The sequence below is a fragment of the Callorhinchus milii genome, unplaced genomic scaffold, assembly GCF_018977255.1.
Source record: "Callorhinchus milii isolate IMCB2004 unplaced genomic scaffold, IMCB_Cmil_1.0 Scaffold4, whole genome shotgun sequence".
NCBI classification, from domain to species: Eukaryota; Metazoa; Chordata; class Chondrichthyes; order Chimaeriformes; family Callorhinchidae; genus Callorhinchus; species Callorhinchus milii.
The window spans coordinates 60,389,820-60,414,140 of record NW_024704745.1 but is presented as its reverse complement, the minus strand read 5'-3'; the positions used below and the strand labels follow the sequence as shown (position 1 = coordinate 60,414,140).

At 39.5% G+C, this 24,321-nt stretch overlaps 1 protein-coding gene across 1 annotated transcript; it reads left to right on the top strand.

Annotated features, from left to right (window-relative positions):
- Window positions 1–1,702: 1,702 nt before the first annotated feature.
- LOC103172621 (LON peptidase N-terminal domain and RING finger protein 2) lies at window positions 1,703–22,467 on the top strand. The gene is made up of 12 exons (XM_007885365.2): window positions 1,703–2,620; window positions 11,389–11,507; window positions 11,704–11,826; window positions 12,702–12,860; window positions 13,278–13,473; window positions 13,743–13,842; window positions 14,809–14,923; window positions 15,812–15,933; window positions 16,633–16,791; window positions 17,263–17,425; window positions 18,310–18,459; window positions 19,396–22,467. The coding sequence occupies exons 1-12, from the start codon at window positions 1,885–1,887 to the stop codon at window positions 19,552–19,554; spliced, it is 2,301 nt and encodes a 766-aa protein (XP_007883556.2). The 5' UTR covers window positions 1,703–1,884; the 3' UTR covers window positions 19,555–22,467.
- The last annotated feature ends 1,854 nt before the right edge of the window (window positions 22,468–24,321 follow it).

Below are 24,321 nucleotides of genomic sequence, written 5' to 3'. Positions count from 1 at the left end.
CAACCTAGTGATTCTACGCTGCACCCCCTCTAATGCGAGTATGTCCTTTCTTAAATAAGGAGACCAAAACTGCACACAATATTCTAGGTGGGGTCTCACCAAGGCCTTATACAACTGCAGCAAGACTTCCCTACTCTTGTACTCTAACCCTTTTGCAACGAACGGCAACATGGCATTAGCCTTCCTAGTTGCTTGCTGTACCTGCATACTAACTTTTTGTGACTGGACTATATCATTGATATAGACTGTAATAGAGGGACTGGACTACAGCGAGCGATTAAAACTGGGTATGTTCACACTGAAGAGAAAGTTGAGAGGTGATACGATTACGGTCTTAAAGATTCTGAAGGGAATTGATAATGTAGACCATGATAAGCTGTTTTATCTTGTTTTATCTTGTACTGAACATTAGAACCAGATGACTCAGCCTGCGATTGAAGGGAGGTAAATTCATAACAAATCTGTGAAAACACTACTTCAATGAGCGAGTAGTAAACTTATGGAACAGCCTCCCTATGGAGACAATGGAAGCAGTAAATGTCGTTTGTTTCAAGAACAAATTAGATAGATTTCTGCTAGAAAATAATATCTTGGGATACAGTGTATAGTTTGGGACACAACACGTCAAGGATGGTGGAAGGTGAACTAGATTGGACCTTTGTCTTCTTTTGCCTCACAAATTCTTCTGTTCTTATATATCAAACGCAAGAATTATTATTAAGGATTATTATTATGTTAGGGTTTATTCTTGCTCTTGAAGAAAGATTCAGCAAATGGTTCAGAACCGTGTCTGATTGCAGCATCAATACACTAAAGGGATTCATGTGTTTTCCCTCGTGCCACAGATGTTAATGCCCCCAAATGAAATAAAGTTCAATATGTACTGACGCAAGTTCCCTTCATCACGGTTCTGTCTTGCCGTTCGCAATAAGGCATTTGTATCACAAATTAATTCAATGAGACCAAGAGGCACTTTTCTGAAGTGGGGTATAGGTCCTGAATTCAACTCTCAATTCGCCCCGAAGGAGACAGCAGAATGCAATGAACCTGAAAAGGGGGGGGAAAAGGGAGAGAGATTTGTGCTGAGATTGGAAACGTTACTAAAATAAACTTTGATTTATAGTGTTGCTTTCAGGAGAAACATCAGGCGGTTTCAAACCCCCCCCACACCACCACCCCCCACCCACTCNAAAAAAAACTGACAAGTTTCTCTGACTAATCGGCAAAGAGGACGACGACGACCACAACAACTTGCATTTATATCCCGCCCTTCACTCGGGAACAATTCCACGAGGGAAGTCGGTCTGTTTTTTTTTAAAAAAACCGCACACTGAAAAGAGAACAAATGTGTTACTCGCCATAAGATTAAAACTAACGTAACGCATTTCATCGATTCGCCTTTCCTTTTGTCGTCAGGACTCAAAAGCTCTGCTCCTTCACCGGAATGAGTCGGCTCTCGGGCCCATTTCTGGCCCCGGGATAGATACTGATTTTTTAAAAATAAAACACACACACAGACACAAACCCCCAGTTATTTATTTCACAACGAGCGGCAGCGAAGCGGTGACATTACACGTCAACATGTGTTATACAACAGCGGGTTATATAAACCCACTGACTGGGGGGTGAAGCGGGTTACACGGTCACGTGAGGCGAGGCTCCCCAATCAGAGCGGCTCTCGCGCCCTAACCGTCACACACCGACCGAGCGAGTGAGCGCCGGCTCCGGCCAAGCGGAGCGGAGCCGAGCTCCGGCCTCACTGAGCCCTCCGGACACCCAGCACTGAGCACCAGCCGCACTGAGAGCGGAGCCCCGGACACTCGGGCACCAGCTCCGGACACACACACACACACCCTTTGTGTTGTTTGCCGCTCACACAGGAGGATGGAGACGCACAGCGAGATGCTGGAGTTGGCGGAGGAGGCTTTCCGGGCCCGTAACTACGAGCTGGCGGCCGATATCTACGAGTGTCAGCTGCAGGAGCGCGGGCCCGAGCGCCGCCTGTACCTCGGCAAGGCCCGCTCGCTGGCCCGCTCCGCCCGGCTCAACGAGGCCTTCGAAACGTACCAGAAAGCCTCGGAGCTGGGCCGCCTGCTGCCCGAGAACCTACAGGAGCTGCTGGAAGCCATCGCCGCCAGTATCCGGAGCAAAGACCTGGACCGGCAGCGGAGGAAGAAGCCGGAGCGACAGCCCCAGACTGCGGGCCGAGTCGGGGGCTCCCACACTCCCAGGTCGAGCGACGAGGAAGAGGAGGAAGCGGAGTCGGACGTGTTCAGCTGCCGCCTGTGCCTGGTGTTGCTGTACGAGCCCATCACCGTGCCCTGCGGCCACACCTTCTGCAAGAGTTGCCTGGAGAAGCAGGCGGCCGCCGAGTGCAAGCTGTGTGGGCGGCCGCTCCACAAGGGGCAGGCGGCCACCCCGACCCCCGGCGAAACCCCATCGGCCGCCGCCGCCTCCCCCGGACCTAACTTCAGACTCAACGTTGTGTTGTGTAACCTGTTGGGCAAGTGGTTCGCGGCCGAGAGCCAGGCCCAGCGTCTGCGGCCCGAGGCCGAGCAACTGTGCCACAACCGCAACTACTCCGCCGCTTTGGAGCTCTACAACCAGGCACTGAGTTTGGGTAAGAGATTCCCCACTGCTCGACAGTTACCGGGGAGGGGAGGGGAGGGGAGGGGGGGCTCTGGTGGGCAACATAACTCCTTTGTGTTTGTCTCTCTCTGTGTGTGTGTGTGTGTGTGTGTTTGGGTGAGATTGACGGGGCGGCAGATTATGGGAAAGTTTCTTATTGCAGTACACAACAACGTCTGAAGCATTTGTTGCATAAGAGAGGAAAGAAAGTAGGGCAGTGTCGGCTTCCAGTGACCTACATCTGCAATGATCGTTTTATGTAATGTACTTGGGCTTAAAGAACTGAGACGCCCTTGTAAAAATCTGTAGGAATTTGCAACGGCTAAAACCTCCTCGCTCTGACATTATCGTGACCCTGATCTCCCGAAAAAGTTCCGAAGGGATAGTGACTCTTTGTTTTTAAAAAAAAAGAACATTTCCAATCTCCTTTTCTCGCTCCAACACGTATAATAACGGGATAAGTGGGACCTGAAGTCACCGATCCTGCGGTAATTGACCTATATATAAAAAGCCGCGTTGGTTTACATTCCCACATCTGCTGAATTCCTCGTTCAAAATAACTTGGAAGTGCTATAAATGCCAATTGGATGCTGTGGTTCTGGCGAATGCATATTTCAGATGAAATATCCATAATTATTGTAATGGTTTTTGCGAATGTGATACCAGAAATGCAATAAAGGATGAAATAAAAGTCCCAAGGATGGGGAAAAAAAACAGAAAGCAGGAAAAGTGGAGAGGAAGTAGTTTGATAACCCCATGCTTGGATTTGGAGGGTGTTGAGGTTTTATTTAGAGAAAGGATAATCTTGCATAATCCAGCGCCTTGGGATGTCCCCCTGACGTGAAAGGCGCTATACAAATGTAATTTTGTTGTTGTTGTTGCATAGCTAATGCATTTAAGGCAAACTGTAAGAGCAGAGCTCTGAGTGAATTGTGAATGTTATCCTGTGATGTATTACTGCCATATGCCTAACTGCCACTAACTTAAACATATTTACGGGCTTCTGCTGTACAGTAATTGCTAGTGTGTTCAAATTATGATTTAAACGGAAGTGATTTTGTACAATGGAATTTCTCACGGTCATGGGAATATCATTGTTGTATGTTATGGGTTTAATGAGGCATAGTATGTTCTCATCTGTTGGTAATGCAAATGACAAATGATTCATAATCATTCATGTATTTGATACAGTGTCTTATTGTGCCACGTCATCTGTTTCACAGGATTTACTGTAGAGTTTAGTGATTGTATTTGTAGGTGAATGCAACAACCAATTTGCCTGCAGCTGTGTCTTACAACCAGCCACAAAGTAAATGACTAATTTGTAACTAGAGGATTGTTGGCCAGGATACCAGGAGAAACACCTTTTTCTTTTCAAAATAGTGCAATGGGATTTTAAATGAACAGGTAGAGTGGCCCTAACAACAAGTTTTAACATCTTAAATTAATAGTCAAATTTAACAGTCAATTCACTTTACAATATATTCTGTGAAACGCTTTGAGACATCTCGAAGATATAATAAGGCGCTATGTGAAATGCAAGGATTGTTATTATATTATAACAAATTCTTCATTTAACTTTAAGATGAAGAATGAGCACATACAAAACTACATTATTCCTTCAGTGTTGTGCTGGAATATCAATTTAGATCAGTGTGGTCCAACCTGTTGGGTATCAAGCGCCTGATGCCACATTTCAGAAACTACCTTGTTTCCTGCTTCGACTCATAGCTCTGTAGTTTTAGAATAGTAAAATACTCCTGCTTGTTGACTCTCACCAGGTTGCAAGAGAATCGAGGCAGTGTGAAACATGACAGGGAGGGGCAACTGGATACCTTTTCCGACTTCACTGCTTTACCTCCCTCTCCATACCTCTTCCTGTCTCTTTTTGAGCTACCTCATGGAGACCGAGCAGAAGAGAGGTGCAGCCGGGAAGTTAAAGCAGTGAGGTCGGAAATGGTTTGCGGTGCTGAACAAAATAATCCCCTGGGCTGGTTGAGGCGCATGGGTTGCCTGTTGGCTGATGCTGATTTAAATTATAAATTCAGATCCTCTGGTCTGGATTCAAAATCTCTGCCTTGTAACGGAGAGATGAGAGTGCTACCAACTGAGACAAGCTTATTTAATAATCAAAAAATAAATAACTTAAATAACTATTTTGGATCTGCTCAGAAAGATATAGAGCAAAGAAGTTGGGTGACAAGATTACTAAACTGAACTGGCTCCAAGGTGACATGCCTGGCTACGAAATTGAGCCAGCCCTCTGTGACGGTCTCAGTAGGCAGGTCCACAGTATTCGACAGCCAGCCTGGCTCATCAGCAGGACCTGGAAGAGCAGATCAGTCACTGGGGCAGGAAGTTATCCCACTGAGCATCTTAATCCAAAGGCTTAACAGGTAGGGTGGTCCGAGCTGGGCAAGCAGCAGGAAAGCTTGCTGGACAGCAATATCAATGGAAAGCTATGTGGTTTTAGCTGGTTAGATTCTCGTAGTACCCCAACACACACTCTGGGGTCTTCAAACCTTGGCTCTTGCCAATCTGCACCTATTGCTTTCCGAAATGAGGTAAGCAGATGCGTCCCTCCAAGGAGAGAGTGCGTCTATCTTTGGGATTTTTATGTGTAGGTGAGATGCATGGAAATCTCAGCTTAATTTGGATACTCTTAAGCATGGTGATGGGCATGTGTCAGAAACTCGGCTGACCAAAAACAAATCAGTGTCAGCCTGACTCAATTAGCCACATTCAAAAATAAATTCATATTTGTTGTCTCCAAATGCAATTGTATTTGCAAATGTACTGGATGCTGATGTGACATTTTCTATTCAAGCAGAAAAAATGCAGCAATAGGTACATATTGTATATAAATATGCTTCTGTGTCCATGTTGTGATTAAGTACCACCTGTCACCCAATGTATCAGGTAGTCATTGAAGCATTTGAAAATATTGCAAATACATTTGGTCGACTTAAAATTTTTCACTCAAACATTTAGATGCAAATGTGATAACTTTTGTCTCGAGCAAATTTAAATGCAAATTCAAATGCAGTAACTGAACTTGTTAAATTGTTACAGACTATCTATGTATTTGTAGGCAAACGCTGCAGCCAGGTTACATACAGCAGTGTCCCACAACCAGCCATGAACCGAATGACCAATTTTATCTGGAGGATTACTAACTAGGACACCGGGAGATGTTCCATGGCTCAGTTAGTAGCTCATTACATTTGCTGTGTTCTGATGGTATATTTGAGATTTCTAGAATATGTGATAAGGTGCTATGTCAAATGCAAGTATTATTATAAGTGAGGAAATCATCACATCTATTTTTAATGTACTGTATTTATATCTGTTGCATGGTTTCACAGTAGCATTTTTTTTTGTGTAGACATAACCAAGATTGAGATGATCAATTTATATGTATACACACGGAGAAACCCCGTTATAGAGTGGGCCTCACTTATAATTCTACCTTTAGCTTTAAAAATGGCTCGTGTCCAGGTCATTGGGTTAATGCTATTGTCACTTGCTATGCAGGAAACACTGTCAATGTCACTTTCTGCACACTACAGTGTAAGAAGTGCAGTTGACTTCACTTTGCAAAGAAAGTGCTGCTTCCTGCTCGTAGGCAGCACACAGGAAGTGATCCAGAAGTCAGCAGTAGTTTAGCACTTTGCTTATTGTGTGGTTCAGATACTGGACTTGTTGATCATGCTGCAACAAAGTTGTTCAACACAACTTGCATTTATGTGTTGGAGCACTTAAAAATATCCCTCCTTCACCTCTTTTAGAGTATGAACGAAGACCTCCCTCTTTGACTGTGTTTACAGTCACCTCATCCCTCCCTCTAGGCTTTGTTCATGAGCTAAAAAAGGGGAAGCAAGGGGGAAGAAGGAGGGATTGGGAGAAGAGAGTTCCAAAACTTTAGAGTATTGGGGCTGAAAGCATGGCCGTCGATGGTGGAGGGGACAAGGGATGGATGCAGGGGGTAGTGGAATGGGGAGAAAGTAGGTCAGAAAAGTAGGATTTGTCGACGAGTGAGGATCTTGAAATTGATCCGTTCTGTGATGGGGAGCCTGGGGAGAACTGGTATGAATGGGGGTAAGGAGTTTAGTGCAAGTGAGAATATGGGTGGAAGAGTTCTGAATTAGTTGCAGTTTGTGGGTAGTGGAGCTGGGGAGACCAATGAGAAGGACATTGGAGTAATCGAGGCGGGAGGTGACAAAGACATGGATGAGATTTTTGGCTCCGATGGGGGAGGGGTGGGAGAAACATGCGGGCTTCTCCTGTAGAGGTGGGCTTCTCTTGTATGTACTTCTCTACTACATCCCAGGTTCCCCTGTATGTACTTATCTATTCTTCATGTAGGAAATGTATGAACTGATTCAAAACAGCATTTAGTTTTTGTGGATCTCAGTTGCATAACCTCTGTCAACTGATTAAAAAAAAATTCTCATGCAGTGAGTCTGACTAAACAAACAATGTTATATAACTATCGGGAATAGCAGCCCTTCTGCCAAATTATATAAAGATACAAAGAGGTTTTTGGTTGTAAAACATTTAAAAGCTGAGCATAGTACTACATCTGTAGAACATGGTAGTATTAAACAATATATGAGAAAATATGTTATTGCTGGATACGTTTTAGTTTGGTTGATTAAAATGATAGCTGCAGTACACCTATGTCAGGTTAACTTGAGAATGTTTGAACATTGCTTGGATTTAATGTGGCGTATTTTTGAGAAAAAAATCAATGTGTCCTAACTGACAAAACATTTTGCAAAAAGGGTTTGATATATTAAAAAATATCCCTGCATATGCTTTCATGTCAGGAGAATGTCTCAAAGATCCTCACAGGATTCACTGTAAATTGTTGAAAAACACGATGCAGAATTAGCTTTTTCTTTCCAATTTCCACAAAATGGTACTGGTTTGTTTCATAAAATTCATACGAAAACTAAGAATCTGCCTTTTTTTTAGGAACCTAAGGTGTCAGCTTGGTTCAGTTGGTCAGACTCGCATGCTGAATTCAAACCCCATATAAGGATGTTTTACTTATTTGATTTTGGTTCGATTCCCAGGCAGGGTGGGGCGAAACTTTAGGCAAGTTTCCTTACTCCACACGGCTCTGTTTACCGAGCAGTGAGTAGGAACCCGGTTGTCAGTCATAATCCCTCCCCCCAAAAAATCAAAGACTGTTTATGGGACATTGCTGTAAGCAATTGGCTGCAGTGATTCACCCACAAAATAAGTCAATTCACTTTACAGTGTATTCTCTGAAGCGCTTTGAGTCATCTCAATGATGTGATTAGGTGATTAGTAATAATAAAATGCAAGGATTATTATTGTTATCATTGACCTCGCTGGAACTCTGGGAGAAACTCTTTCGTCAGTTTGAATTGTCTGATAATGAGGCATTCTCTGTTACTGCAATGAAGCATTGAAACATTGTAGTAGTGCTTCCTTCAGATAAGATTTCAAATTGGTGTTCTGTATGTCTTTTTTATGACAGCAGCTCCTTGCATTTATATCGTTCTCTTCATGTTGAATAGTGTCTTGCAGTGCTGTAGGTGGACACTAAGGATCGCATGACACAATTCAAACAGAAGTTTCTCCCAGTGGCCTAGTCAACAATCGTTGAATTAAAATAGTTAAATTGGCATTCACTCTGTTTGTTAGACCTTGCTGTGTGCAAATTGCTGTCAATTTGGATACATAACAGCAAACACCCATGATGTATTTTGAGAAGTACTAAATCAAAGTCTGGGATTGTTTTAACATAGGATAGGAGTAGGTATGTTCAGCCATTTTATGTAGATCTTTTAAGCCTATTTCCTTGTATTTTTTCCATATTGCTTAATGCTCTACTTTGACCTTATTAAACATTTCATTTTGTCAGGTCTCCTTGGAGCTGAGATGGCTCCAAGTCGATGTGCTTGGCAATGGAATGTTGAAAACTTTTTGTGGCGATCTCGGTGGGTTGATCATGTTCTTTAGTATTGCTGATGAAAGATCTATTCATTGTGGCTAATCAGCAGGACTTGGAGGGGTAGAGATTATTAATTATTTTTGAATGCCTGGCATTTTGATATGCCAGGTGTTCATAGGACGAACTACTGCATGAGCTCTTACTGGCTGCAATGAATTATGCATGCATAATGTAGATTATTGATTAAATCAGATCTTATACAACTTGCGCAAGTTTGCCTGAAACGCAGATGTCACGGAAATGATATTAAATGTTGTGGTCCCAACTTGTGTATTTTACTGTATTATGAATTGGCTCAGTTAACTGTAATGACTATAGTGAGTGCAAATTTTTTTTTCCAAAGTAGTGGTAGCATAATGGCTATTGAAACCCAAATGAGCTCCACCAACTTTTCATAATTTGGAGTACAAGTTAATTCCTGAGATCCCTCCGCAGAGATCCTTAGTAAAGGTGTTATGAGAAAGTGCAGACCAAGAAGTTTGCCAAAAAAGGGATAATGCTCTTGTACACCCTCTAGTGGCTGATTTTCTGCCCTGCAAACACAAGGCCACATGATTCCTGGGTTGTGTGGAAATGTTAGTATAATGGAAGAGAAGAATTTACTGTGTAAGCACAGCTTCAGTATTTTCCTTGCATAGTGAGGTGCTTCACATCTTCAAGCAGCTGGAATTGGGTCATCTGGCTTCAGTTTATAGTTTGGTGCTTTATTTGTGAGGTGAGGAGAGTGAAGTAACTTTGTCATTCATTCTCACTTGTTTTTTTTGTTGAGACCCAACATAGGCTAGTTTTCTGGAATCTTAAGCGATCTTTGTAGGAGAGGAAGGGTTAAACTGTTTCCACCTGCATCAATAATAGTGTAAGCGACAGAACTGAGTCATTGAAGACCTATTGTGTTCGTACAATGTGTCTTCAATTAATCTGCCTGGTCTGCACAGCCATGTACTGATGAATCACGTTATGCCAGGAGCTGCTGGAGTTTGCCTTGGAGCTAGTCTTGGGTTCTATCTGAATATAAAATTTGTGTATTTCACTCCAGTGAAAGAAGTTGAAATAACTGTTACGCTTTAATGTGCAAATTTCACTGAATCTCTGGAGTGTATAATCACTATTTAATAATAGATTTAGAAAGAAGTTTAATTCACAAATCGCTACCACCTATTGCATATTATAATATATTTTATAGATGTTTAGATTTGTGTATTCCATAAGCTTTTGTTTTTCATATTTAATCATTTGGTGGTAGATTTATGTAACTGCTATCCAATTTGATAGGAGTTTGTGCTTGTTCTGAATATGATTGTTGAAATCCAAATAAATCCTAGCCAATCTTCCACGATATGTTACATGGAATTACATAGAATAATACAGGATGGAATTGGACCATTTGGCTCAACAGCTTTGATTCAGTCTCATGCTGATTTTATGTTAGTTCTGTCCAGCTGCTGTGAATTTGTAGCATGGTATAGATGTATGTTTTTCCTAACCAGACAGCTATGAAATCAAGTTCTTAGCTACCTGGTATGAATTGTTGTTGAGAGCTTGTCAATCAGAATTTATTTTTTAGTCTAGACAACTTGATGGGAGTGATGTGTGGAAATTAGTTTCTCATCTTTTGAGATTCAGAATAAAGGGTTTTGTTAAAGTGTTTATTATTTTCTGTATTCAAAAAAAGTGGCTATAATATGGGCAGTTTTTAAAAAAATACTTTACAAAAATTATCATTTTCCCAGAATAAGTCTTGCCAAGATATCATTTACTGTATATTGGGTGGGAAAACTTCATAAAATACCTTAAGCCATCCTCTTCAACCATGCCATTGACTTCCCCCTCCCTTTTCCCACCAACCCCAGCTTGGGTCTGAAATGCTGTGCTCTGTCCAGGGCCTTGGGAAGTCCTCCTGATGTGAAAGGCGCTATACAAATGTAATCTTGTTGCTGTTAAACCAGGGTGGTCCAAACTTTTGGGTGTTGAGAGCCGGATGTCACATATAAGAAATGTGGTCAAATAAGCAATATTTTTGTTTTTCCCTTCCAGAAACGTAAAAGAATCATACAGACATGCTATGTTTTAAATTGTGTGACTTTATAACTTAATAATGATCATCACAAGTAGAAATATATACATTAATTTTTTTAATGTATTGAAGTCAAAACACAAGATATCAACTCAGCGTATGGGTCCCCTACAGAGAATGTTCAACAAAACTAAAACAGGTTGCAAAACTAGCTCTGAACTCCTTCGACGCAGATATGACTTGCAAGCCAACAAGGCACTGAGGTTTTCTATTACTTTCAATAAACAAGTATTCCACTTGCACTGAAATCCTATTTTACATATCTACCTTGCGTTTCCTACTGAAACTCATGGCTCTGTAGTTGTACAATTGCAAAATACTCCTGCTGCTGCTGCTTGATGAGTCTCACCAGGTTGCATGAGACTCGACACAGTGTGAAACGCTGAGATGCCGCCCGGCATGGAGGGCGCCACATAAGTGCAAGTTGTTGTTGAAACGTAATGGGGAGGGGCAGGGCTGGTTATCTTCCTCTCCGCCCCTCTTTCTGTTGCTCTTTGTGCTGCCTCATGGAGGACTGACTAGAAGAGAGGTGCAGCTGGGAGGTAATGGTTTGCGGACCAGACAAAATCATCCAATGGGCCATCCTTAAACCATGTTTAATTTTGCTATGTAATACTTGCCATTTCAATATTCAGTATAAAATGTTCGAGCCTGAATCGATGAGCAAATTCAATAATTCCTTTTTAATTTATTTCCTCAGCACCTCATGACTACTTGATGCTCTGTAACCGTGCAGAATTGCATATAAATATGGGAAATTATAAGGAAGCTCTTCATGATGGAGAAACAGCATGTACACTTAAACCATTAAGGACAAAGGTAGTGTTTTTGTGTTCCGGGATAATTATTTAAATCAAGTTTGATGTTTTCCTCGGTTTGAATATCCCGTATGCATTCTGAGTTGCAAAATATTACCCAAATAGCTCTAATGTGCGCTTTACACAATGTTGAAAGATTTGCATGATTAGATGAACTTGCATTACAAAATATCTAAATGACTTTTTTTTCTGAACAGAGCCATTTTTGGAAAGCTCGGGCTCTGGCTGCATTATGCAGAAGTGAAGAAGCTTTGAAAGAGTATATCTATTGCATTGCTTTGAGACCAGACTGGAAGTCAGTAAAATTAGAAGCACAAAAGGTAATTGTTTTCTTCAATGCTTCCTCTCTCAGATGTACTTTTTCTCCAGAGCTTTAACGTTTCCCTCCTATCATTCTCCGTGGTGGTGTTTTCCTCCTTTTATGCGCTGGAATGATTATTGTATGTGAGACCGTAACGTTTAAGCCTTAAACTGAGGTCCTGTGTGTGTGTTCTGCTGTTTATTAATTCCATAGCACTACTTGAAAGTAAAAGGGAATTTCTCTTATTGTCCTGGCCAACAATATCCCAAATAAAATTGGTCATCCATTATATGGTTGGTTGTTGGACACTGCTTTGTGCAAAGTTGGCTGCCATGTTTGCCTACAAAATACATGCACTGCACTTAACAGTAAATGCTGTGAAGCCCATTGAGATGTTTTGATGACCTGATAAAACACTATGTAAAGATTATATGGCTCAGCCTACCTTAAACTTGCCCTCATTTCTTATCCATCAATGAGGCTGAAATGAACTACATTGAGCTTCAGCCTAACCTGATGGTTTACAGGTCAATCGCATGAGCTTTATGCTGGGTGAACTTAGCCTGATATATATAACATATATTTATATGGCCAGTAAATAGCCAGTATATATATTATATATTAATTACCTGGTCTTGGTAAAATGGCTTTGTGATCTGCTGTTTGGGGGATTGGCTATTCACTTCATGAATATGACTATATGGCTATTTGTGGGACATTGCTCTTTGCAAAACTGACCAGGCGTTTGCCTCCACCTAACAAATACACAGTCCCACCGCTTTACAATATATCCTGTGATGCTTTTTGAGATAATGTCCCGATGTGAAGTGCTGTATCAAATGTAGGGATTATTATTTTGTGATTACTAAGATGAACATTTCATTTTTGTTGTAGATCTTGTGTGATATGTTTTCACCCGTCTTGGAAAATATGCAGGACAGCCTACCATCCAACATGCGACGGCAGTCATCTTACACAAGACCTAAACCTACCTTTCTCAGCTCCTTTAGCTCTCCTCCTGCCAAAGAGGATACAAATTCTGGAACTTCCAAGGTACTGACACTTTGTTAAAATTGAAACTTATCTGCCAACTGCACGTTTGCATTTACAGTGTCGTTTCTGTAAACAACAAAGTATGTGACAAATGTAGTTGTTGCACAACAAAAAGATAAATGAGAAATGTACTGTTAAACCGTATAAAGATAGTAATGTAGAATAGGTTAGAGAGAGAGAATTGCCGACAGTGTTGTACTCCAGTGTAACTCCTGATGAAAATGTTTTTTTTAGTTAGCAGATGCCTATAGGGAATTTGTATTTTGCATGATGTCCAACTATCTGCATTGTCTGCTTACCGCAATGTGCCTTGTTCAGATTAGTGTGGCTAATCTTGTACAACTATATTTTGACTTATATCGCTCTCATCATGTTTAGTGACATTCTTTAATTTCCTTTTGTTTGGCTGCAATTAAGATGAATAAAATGTCAATGCAAGATTCAGATGTCTCCAATCAAGTATTTAAAAGGGCCGAGACAACTCTGGATGAGATGACAGTGATGACAGAACCCACTCCATCTAGTTTAACTGCTGGCAGCTTGAAGAGAAAGCAATCATGTGACCCAGAGACCTGTCATAGCTTAACAATTCCAAGCAAAATGGCTAAAAAAGGTTTGATGATTTGAATATACCTTGTTGAATGTTTTTGACAGTAGCTAATGCTTTATGTTTGGAAATATTGATCAAAATGTTATAGTAGATAACTGGAGGTTTTTTAAATTCCCAAATGACCTGAGAATTGTTGAAGTGTGTGTCGGCTAACTTGCTTAAAAAAAAGTGCACTGTTGGACGGAAACTGTTGGACTAGATGTTTCTGTATATGCTGTGACTTTTTAAAAAAGTTAAATTTTTACCAAGTGTTTTTTTCCTCCTAAATTTAGGTGATTTTGGAACTCGGACACATGAAGATTTTAAAGCAACGAGAGAAGTTTCTTCTGAGCTTATTGATGCATCTGATTTGGAATGTTCCCTGTGTATGAGGTACATGCACTCTAAATGCAATACAATCTAAATTTACATTTATATCATGCATTTCATGCCAGAAGGACGTCCCAAATGGCTTGAAATATCCTTTGAAATATGGTATCGTCGATCCTATCCACAAAATCAGTTTTAACATCCTCTCTGATTGACAAGTTTGCTGCCTAGTTTGTAACTCAACCGTCATGACTAGAAGAAAAGCAGGTTGAGGGGTGACCTGATAGAGGTCTTTAAAATTATGAGTTTTTTAAGAAGTCTATGGGGAGAAATTATTTTCACTGGTTCAGTGAGGTGGTGGCTAAAAGGCATCAATTTAAGATAGTTGGTAAACAAGCAAATGAGGAGGTTAGTAAAATTATTTTCATGCATGCAGTAGTTAGGATATGGAAATCCTGTTGGGTGGGAGCAGTGGTTCAGGCAGAATCCGTATTAGCTTTCAAAAGGAAACTAGCTAAATACCTATATAGGAGTAAATTACAAGGGTATGAGGAAAGGGCATGTAAACATGACTGAAAAGATTGCTCTTAAAAGAGGCCGATTGGTCAACTTCTGTGCTGTAATTTTCTATGATCTATGGGTAGATCCAGGTTTGAACCTTGCTTTGTCATTATCAATATGCCTTCAGTTGGTTTTAAACAAAGTAATGAACAGCCTTCCCAGTCATGGCCCCAGCCAAAAAAAAATCCATATCCATTAGGGCTGAAGACTGATTTGATGCAGTAAAATACTTTTATTTTTCAATGTGCAAGAGCTAAATTTAGATTTTATATGTTAAAATACTCATGCAGTTATTAAGTTATACTTAAAGCACAAACAGCAATGTATGCCATTCCATCCTAATTTTACAAAGCTTTGTTTTTAATTATCTAACTCGCGTTGAAGTTGTAAATTTTTTTTAAAATAGCATTTTTAAAGCTCTTGGAATGCTTGCACATAATTTTAATGACTTTGCATTTCTCTACATAGGTTGTTTTATGAGCCTGTGACCACTTCCTGTGGACATACCTTCTGTTTGAAATGTCTTGAGCGTTGCCTGGATCACAATTCAAGTTGTCCACTCTGTAAAGAAAATCTAGCAGAGGTTAGTACTGCAGGTGTCCTTTGCTGGGCACATCATTCGCCTTACAGTTTAATTTGTTTCCATTCATAAGGAAGTGCACTTTGTCGTGTGTTCTTTCTGTAGGTAAATTTAATCTCTCAAGTAGAACTTGGTACTGTTAGTAGTTATTAAAGCCAAGCCAATTATGCTACTTAAAAGGCAACTGGGTGAATCAAGGCTATGGGTAAGGTAGACAGAAAAAGAGCAGATGAATACAGATAATTTAATTAAGAAGCTAGTACTGGCACATTGAGGTGAATGACCTCTTCTGTGCTGAAATTCCAAGATTCAGAGTGGAAGAAGGAGCCAGACCATGACAAATAACTGTTTTGCCCATGAAACAAACAGTCAATTCACTGTACAGTATATTGTGTGATGCACTTTAAGACGTCTAAAACGTGATAGGCACCATGTCAAATGCAAGGAATATTATTATTGAATTCTGTGCATTTGCAGATATGTTGTAAAAACGAATCCCATAAAAAATTAAACAGAAAACTTTGACTTGGTTGTCCATAGAAGGATCCCTATCTTGTAATAACTTAAAGGGATATATGCACCCTATTAGCCAATTTTGGTTTTCAGAGTCTGACATAAACGGCACTCAGGAGTTTGGAATCCTGAAATAACCAGGTTGTTTATTAAAGGAAAATGTTGTAACAGGCCCTTTTTGTTTGGAAGAAGAGAATTAATATCTAATTTGAGATGTTTTAAAAGCCTGACTATTATAAACTATACTCTCACGGTAATCCAAAAGCGAAATAATTTTGTGTGCAGGTATGGAAAGATGTTTCAGAGTTGAGTTTAGAGCTGCTTGTTTACCAGCATATTGCAGTAAAATTATAAATGTTTTATTTTGCTTTACTACAGTATCTGGCAATGAGAGCTTTCAGTAAAACTTTATTGACAGAAGAAGTGATTGTTCGATACCTACCTGAAGAACTAAAAGAAAGAAGGAAACTTTATCAGGAGGAAATCAAGGAGCTTTCCAAGTAAGTGGAAATGTTATCTACAGGTTAAAATGAGTAGAATTAGATATTCAGAACCCTCTTAGGGTAATGGAGTTGATTAAAATGTCACATAGAGTAATTATCTGTCCACCTTGCCTTGTTTAATGCTTTAGAGGTAGTTTGACAATATGTCTGTGGTGGTCACTTTATAATATTTGATTTGGTAATTCAGGAAAATAGTCTGGCTCAATTGGTAAACTCCACACCAGGTCTTTTGAGCTCATAGTCCAGGCTGACAAGTGCTATGTCAAATGCAAGGATTATAAATACAATTTCTCTAAACTGATTAGACCTGAATAGGCCTTTTTGTTTGCAATTAAATGCCACAAGATATTTTTAAAAATCTTTTATCTGTATTACTTACTGCTATTTTTATTTATTTTTAAAAAAATGGGAATCGATTATGTTAAAGAACCTTGTGCTGAAGTATCCTATTTAATTAGTGCTCTTATACAAAATGGGAAGTTGAGCATTGAATGGTTATTAATTATAAAGGCCCTCTGTTGAGTTTTCTGAACATGGTCAGCTTATCCGCATAATTAGGCTCTTTTGAAAAATGTTAAGTAACTTGCATAACTGGTACTGTTTACTTATTGCTGCGTAACCATTTGAACTCAAAACAGAAAGGATAGGACTTAGTTGCAGTTTTCTAAGTAAATTATTGTACTTTACTTCTTGTAGCTTAAATGAAGACGTTCCAATTTTTGTCTGCACAATGGGCTTTCCAACAATACCTTGTCCTCTTCATGTTTTTGAACCACGTTATCGACTCATGATTCGCAGAAGTATGGAAATAGGCACCAAGCAATTTGGAATGTGCATTGGAGATGACCTGAAAGGGTAAGAGTTGGTCTCTCTGTCTACAAATTGTTTATCAGCCTGGTATTCTCGCCTGAGCTGGAAAGGTTTTGGGTTCAAGCTCTGCATTGGGACTTAGAATCAGAAAGTTTAAGGTGACACTCCATTGCAGTGCTGCGGGGGTGTAGTTGGAGGTTCCGTCCTTCGGTTGAGGTATTAAATGAGGTTCCAGCTGCCTGGTCAGGTGGACGTTAAAGATCTTATGGCACTATTCAAAAAGAGAAACCAATAAATTAGAAAAACCTGACTCCAATTATTCGTTATCTTCTGCTAATGGGAATGAAACAATTACAAAGCCGGTACTGGCATTGTAATAACTTACCTAGAAATTCCTGCTTGCTGGTCCATATCTCTTTTCCATTAACCCAGCTAGTTGGGGTTTAAGTGTAATCCATAATGAACTACTTTGAAAAAAGGTTCCATTGCCCGTTTCTAATGTGTTTGATCTTTCAGGTTTGCTGATTATGGCTGTATGCTGGAAGTCAGAAACGTAAAGTTTTTTCCTGATGGACGATCAGTTGTTGATACAATTGGAAAGCACCGATTTAAGGTCTTAAGCCATGGCCAAAGGGATGGTTATAATACTGCCAATATTGAGTATCTTGAAGATAAAAAGGTGTGTATTTATTTATCTTTAGTTTCTGAACCTACATTTGTTGCACTAAATCCTAATGAAGAATTGTCAGGCTGGCTCAGTTGGGAACACTTGAGTCAGAGGTTTGGGGGTTCCAGCCCCACATCAGGACTTGGAACTTGTAGTCTAAGCTGACACTCCAGTGCAGGGGGTATGCTGCATTGTTGGAGGTGCCGAACTTCAAATGAGACGTTAAACCAAGGCACCATCTGCCTGTTAATATGGACATTAAAGATCTCATGGCACTATTTGAAATGTTTCTCATTGGATTTGGAACTCACATGATCTAAATTCGCATTACAATATAGTCCTGGGGCTGTTGAGTTGTTGGAGGTTCCATCCTTCGAATGAGATGTTAAACAAGATCCCATTTGCCTGTTCAGGGGATGTTAAAGATTCCTTGGTGCTAATCTGAAAGAGAAGGGAGTTTTTTCCAGTGTCCTGGCCAACAATCCCCCAAATACAATTGGTCATTCACTCCATGTGTGTGTTTCCATTTCTATAGCGCCTTTCCCACTGGGAAGACATCCTAAGGCACTGGACTTCACAATAACCCTTGAATCGACATCCTCCCAACGTGAAAGTCTCTATACCAAATGCAAAGATTATTTACCTGCAGAAAGATCTCCAAGTTTGTAATTCACCAATGCAAATAATCAAGCTTCGAATCTTAATGAATAGTTTTCTCTGAATCAGAGAGCAATTTAATAAAAACAAGGTCTATTATAACTACAGCATGAATAATGTTTTGGAAAATGTAGAATAACTAGTTTCATTCCTTCAAAACTTAGGTTAAATGTTACCAATAAGGATGTTAATTTTCACATTACGATCATTTAACATGCTTTTCCTTCTCATTCCAACAGGTGGAAGGGGAGGAGTATAATGAACTTGTCCAACTGCATGACTCAGTATATGATCAGGCTTTGACTTGGTTCAATTCTCTCAAGGACAACATGAGGACTCAAATTCTCAATCACTTTGGGCCAATGCCAAAAAAAGAGCCAAGTCCTCAGGTAATTGTGCTTGCACGATACCATGAAAGAACTAGATGGTAGAATAGTAGCTGTGAAGGGTTTTAGAAAGGAACTGGAGGACTTCCTGGAGACTGGAAGAGTTTTGTTGTCAAAGAAATCTGTCAAGGTTGAAAGGTTAAGTGAGATGGACCAATAGTTTAACTCCTGCCTGAAACTACTGTTAAGAATCCATTGTATCCAGTTGATGTATGCAAATCAGCTGCTGCATTTATCTACAAAAATATACCTTGCAGTGAATCCTGTGAAGAGCAAAGTCAAGCTCCAGCCACATGCGCACATATTGTAGCAACAGTTTGGGAAGTTTCTTGCCACTCGGGTAGTCAAATAAAGCCTAGAATGATGATGTGGTGCTGCATCATAGAGCAATTGGATGCAATTTCCGCCTCTCACATGCTGTTCGTGCTACCATCTAGCAACAAGAAGAAGAAAATTACATTTGTATAGTACCTTTCACGTCAGGAGGATGTCCCAAAGCGCTGGACAATCACCGTTTCGAAGCTGAGCTGGGGATTGGGATCGGGGAGGTTTGGGGCTAATGGGGGAAGGAAGCTGACCGAAGACATGGATGAAGAGGGGGGTTTTGAGAATTTCAGAGCTAATTTGATCAAGCTTCTAGAGCAGGTGGCCTATGAAGAAGAAAGCTTTATGCAACTGCTAGATGTTTTTGAAGGTTATAACAATAGTTAGAATAATTGTGCATTCTGGCTGTACNTTTTTTTAAACAAATTTTGGTATTTTGTAGTCTTTTACATCCCTTTAGTGTAGTATTTGTGCAGACTAATGTACAGTTTTTCCTGGGGTGATTTATTTAGTATAGAGTTTGAAGCTAATAGTAATATCCTGGTCTGAGTTTACATTATTTTGAGCATGCAGAGAAGAATAGAAGCTCATTATGTCCATTTCTTTTCATTACAGTCAAATCCAGATGGTCCTGCCTGGTGCTGGTGGCTACTGGCTGTGTTACCTTTAGAAAGTCGGGCTCAGCTAGCTGTTCTTGCTATGACCTCTCTTAAAGATCGCCTTATTGCCATTCGACGAGTATTGTTGTTTGTGATTCGAAGACGGCCTCGATGATGGATGATTGATCTTTCCTGTTAACCTAATAGTGGGATTTACAGCTGCATTCCAAATGTTTGTAAGACTAGAGCATCAAAAGCCAAATACAAAAGTTTAGTCCTGTAATTAAACTGAAAAGCAAGAAATATTTATTTCCCAGAAATATATTGGTGATCAAATTTGGGAAAGTTTTTTTTGCGCTACATGGTTAAGGAATCCAATAATATAATTATAATCATGAAGTGGAGGAAATGACAGAATCTGAATTCAAAATGTGCTCAGAGGGTTGTCTGATTATTCGAGAATTGTACTTGATTTTATTTGGACTCTGGAGTTCACTAACCAGGATTAACCTTGATTGTGAGCAAAGGCAATGCTATGTGTTGCCAAATTGTTTTATTTTGTTTTATATTAAAATTGTTGCAAAATATTCTGTCCTGTTCTATTCAGTATGAAATTGAAGGTGTCCAGGGGTAGAAAGAAGTGGTTGCTAGGCAATGCAAATTTTGCCTTCCATGTCAAAGCACACCTTGGTGTCCATATGTAAAAAGCAGCAACCTGTTTCACCTAATTCAAAAATTGTGCAGTTTATGTGCAGCTTTAGTAAAATTATGTTGGTCGGTTTCCTCATTCACTAGTGGATGCAAAAGAATTTGGAATGCAAGATAAATAGTTGCTGCCAAACCATTTCAGATGGTTTCATTAAATAGACAGACAATAATGTGCTGCAGGCAGACTCACCTGGGAATCTTCTGTGCTGCACTCGCCATCTTAAACATTGGGCCGACCGGTAGATGGGGCCCCCAAGTGTGAAATCGTGGTTGTTCTCGAGAAGATATCAAGGGCATTGATTAGAAGATACAAGGGACATGAGGCCCAATTATTGATTCTTATCGGTACCTGGGGTGGCAGTGGATACCAACTTTTGTTTGGACATGGTCCTGAAGGACCATCCAAAGAAGGGGCGAAGGGCACTCTTGTGTTCCTTTTCAAGGACAGCAAGATCCCAATGCAGGTCACGCTTATAGCTACAACCTGTGTGCAAAATGTTTTCCTTTATGGATCTGAGCTGCGGATTCAGGGAAGAGGCTTCCTCTAACCCATTTGCATAGCTCAGGAACAAGCAGTGAGGTGGATTTATGGGAAGCAATAGCAGGAGGGAGGGCTCTGGCCTACACTGACCTGTCACTTAAGGACACTGGAGGTGAGAACTAAACTGAAATAAATCAAAGTCAAATGGCTTTCTCTAGCATTGATGAATACAACCCTCACTACAAAGTTAATGTTAAACTGGAAGGGACAGACTTTTATTTTGCACAATTTTATTAACGGGAAGTTTTTTTTTCTATTTCACTATTTATCCGATATATTAACTAATGCTCTTCATCCCAATTATTGGTATTTACTGGTGGAAATTATTTTTGCGAGTTTTTTAAAAAGTTACCAATGTGCTTCCACTTGACCGGTGTACTGATGACTGGTAAATCTAATATTGGTTGTACCTCCTTTATTCTAATTTTTTAATTGTTTGACTTCTCATTTATCATTGAAATAAACCTTCAGTTTGTAATAGTTGAGCCTTGTTAACACAAATGTTATAATTTGTGTTATGAGCCTTTTAGCTGTAGAAAGGAAGCTCTTTAATTGATACAGGAAAATGTATATGAACTGATGCTTTCTTCCCCAACTCATCCCAGTTATTTATATTTTCTGCCTCCTGATCTTCATTTATTTGCTCCTTATATTTTCTCTTTCCTTTAAATTTTGTAACAGATTAACTCCACATTGTTCAGTCAGATCAGTATTGGTCTTCATGATCATTAACACACAACCAATTGACTATTCAGATTGTGTATGAACCCCCCACAAGCCTAATTGTAGTATTTAAATGTTGAACACTTGAATGTTTGTGGAATATATGTGACATCAGCACATGCTTAAAAAAATCAAATGAGCTACTGTGAATTGTCCAGGTTTGCAATATTATTTTTTAAAAATGTGCCATCTTACTGTATGGTAATTTACCACAATGATCCATTGTTAATGTGTTGTAACACGTTTGCTGAATTTATACAATTTCATATACAATTTGACACTACTTGCTTTGATACCTTAAGCTTTATGCACTGGTTCTTGAAGTTAAAAGTTAGGATACTATTTTTGTTACAGGAATATGGTTCACAATAAAAGATTACCCCTTGATATGTCAGATTTAATTAAAATTTGTGCTTATCTTGGTTACGGTTTCTGATGTACAGTGGATAAAATGCAAATCTACAAATGCAGAGAATATTTATAGTGCAAATAGGATTGCTTTTAGGATTGTTGCACTATTAAATTACACTCGTACAATGTACTTGTAACTGTGATTGCATTGGCACCACAAAATCATTGTCGACACAACAATTCTAAAAAAATGCAAATTCACTGTAGAATGTTTCGGTTTTCACACTAAATACTGGAAAAAGAATTGCTGTTAGTCTTTACCATGTTGCAATACATAATAATCAAAAGGGATCTGGCATTGAGTATTTTAACTTCTAAAATAGACCTATTGTGCACTGTAATATGTAAGAACTCCAGATCAGTTTACATTGATTATAGTTGTACTTGGTACGCTACCTCATTGTGATTGAAAACTGTATGATGTTAGCTTTTCTGTTTTATACTTCAAGGACCCGTGTAAAGGATTCTTCATAAATTGTTTTATGTGATTGAGGCCTTTTATCTAGTCTAGATATTTCCAGTTAACTGTTTAAATGTCTTTAGTGAACTGTTGTGTGGTATAGCTGGAAAATATTATCTATTTCCATTTGTTGCCTTTTGTTTAAAACAAAACATTAGTACAATATGCTGCAAGGTTAGTTTTTGTACATATGTATTATACAAAGTTCAAAATATATTTATTTGGATTAAACATTTCTGAAATTACTAACGTTTCCTTCAACACTACTTATTTTTTCAAAAATATTCTTGCCTATTTCCATTTTCCACTTTCTTTCCAATTCATTAGCTTTTCTTTAGTGTTCAGTTTACCCTAAGATTTGTTCCCTCACTAAATGTTTACCAATCTATCCACATAAGTTTGTGTGATGTGCATATTAAAGTGGCACTTCCTTTTAATAGTAAAAATGTGCAATGCTGATTAAAGTATTCTAACTTCTCAGAACCACTGAAACCTGGATACAGCATTTAATAATCCTATAAAGCCGTGCATTTGATATAAAAGCATTCACATCATGACAATGTCTTCAAGCGCTTCACATAATTTACTGTAAAGGGTAATTACATTTGTAGGCAATTTAGTAAACAACATTTATCCCATGATGTGCCAAAATAAGGGCAAGCAAGGTAAGGTTACCCATTATAAGTGTAGATTTCCTTGCTGAAAATGTTAACTGACATACTCAAAACTTAGCCCAGCAATCCTTTGAAATAATTATTTTTTCTACACATGGTTGAATTTCTTTCTAAGGATGAAGATCTTGCCTGGCTTTTAATTTAACATTTTCATGAAGAAGCAAGTGTTAAGAGTAAAACATGCTTATATTTTTGGATAAGTAGTGGAAGTAGATAGCTTGCAGAGATTTCACTGTAGCCAGGTCAATTGCTAACACAGAAATCAAGTCTAAAGCAGAGAGTAGGAACGACTAGAGTAAAGTCATCTGCAGCCCATGTGATGTTGCAGCAACTGCACAAGTAAATAACTGCAGTTTGGTACTTAAGCAAGATTTTTCTTCTGAGTGCATTTGGTTCTCAGCAAGCATTCCAATCTGTGTTTGCTAAGATCATAAGATGTGTTATGTGACCCTACGAGCCCAGCTGCTCAGACACTGGCCTGCCTTGTGTCCAGTGCCCAATCAGGCCCACCATTGGACATGCTTTCAGCCTTTTGGGAATTCCAGCCTGGAGTCCCTGTGTTGTCCTCTCCTCTTCCAACTACACTCTTCTGTCTCCCATCCCCCGACAGACTTATATGTAAGCAAAATGAGAAACTAAACAAGTGAGCTAAATTTGGAGCAACAATCAATCCCTTGTCAGATGATCAGACTCCAGACTAGCATTAACAGTGGTCAAGGAGACAGCTGTGGCCTTGGCACTCAAGTTGCTGAAAGTGGATTTGTCATTTAAGGTTAGCCAAAGTGAACATTAAAAAATGATACTGTAATTTTTGATCAAATTAGCTTAATACAAATTGGTTGCGTAATCAGTGGATTCTCACATTTACTTAGATGTAGAGGAAATGTAATAAGCAAATGTAAGAAAGTTATGAAATAGAACAAGATTAGTAATGATGTAAGAAAAGATTTGAGAGGTGAGTGCAGGGTATAAACAGTCTGTTGCGCCACCTGAAACAGCACAAAATGAAAATAAATAATGGGGAGCCAATACATGCATAACCATCTGAAGCAGCACACTTATATTTCACTGAATGTCCTCTTGGTTAGAATTGTAGAACCATACAGCACAGGAAGAGGCCATTCAGCCTATTGTGTCTGTGCCGGCTCCAAAAAGCAATCCAACTCAATCCTGCTAGCCCGTTTTCTCTCCATAGCCCTGCAATCCTGTCCTCCCCAAATACCTATCTACTTCTCTCTTAAAAGTTGTTATTGTATCGGCTTTCACTACCCTTTCAGGTAATGCATTCCACATCCGAACAATTCGCTGGGTGAAATTTTTTTTCCTAACGTCCCCTCTTTCTTTTAACAACTGACTTAAATCGGTGTCCTCAGGTTACTGACCCACATGCCAATGGAAATCCTCTCATGATCTTGGAAACCTCTA

What these genes read in the sequence shown, in the direction of transcription:
- LOC103172621 (XM_007885365.2), top strand. Translation starts at nt 1,885, where the DNA reads ATGGAGACGCACAGCGAGATGCTGGAGTTGGCGGAGGAGGCTTTCCGG. An exon ending in TTAAACCATTAAGGACAAAG is followed by an intron (nt 11,508 to 11,703) that starts GTAGTGTTTTTG and finishes TTTTCTGAACAG; the next exon opens with AGCCATTTTTGGAAAGCTCG. An exon ending in GAATGTTCCCTGTGTATGAG is followed by an intron (nt 13,843 to 14,808) that starts GTACATGCACTC and finishes TTCTCTACATAG; the next exon opens with GTTGTTTTATGAGCCTGTGA.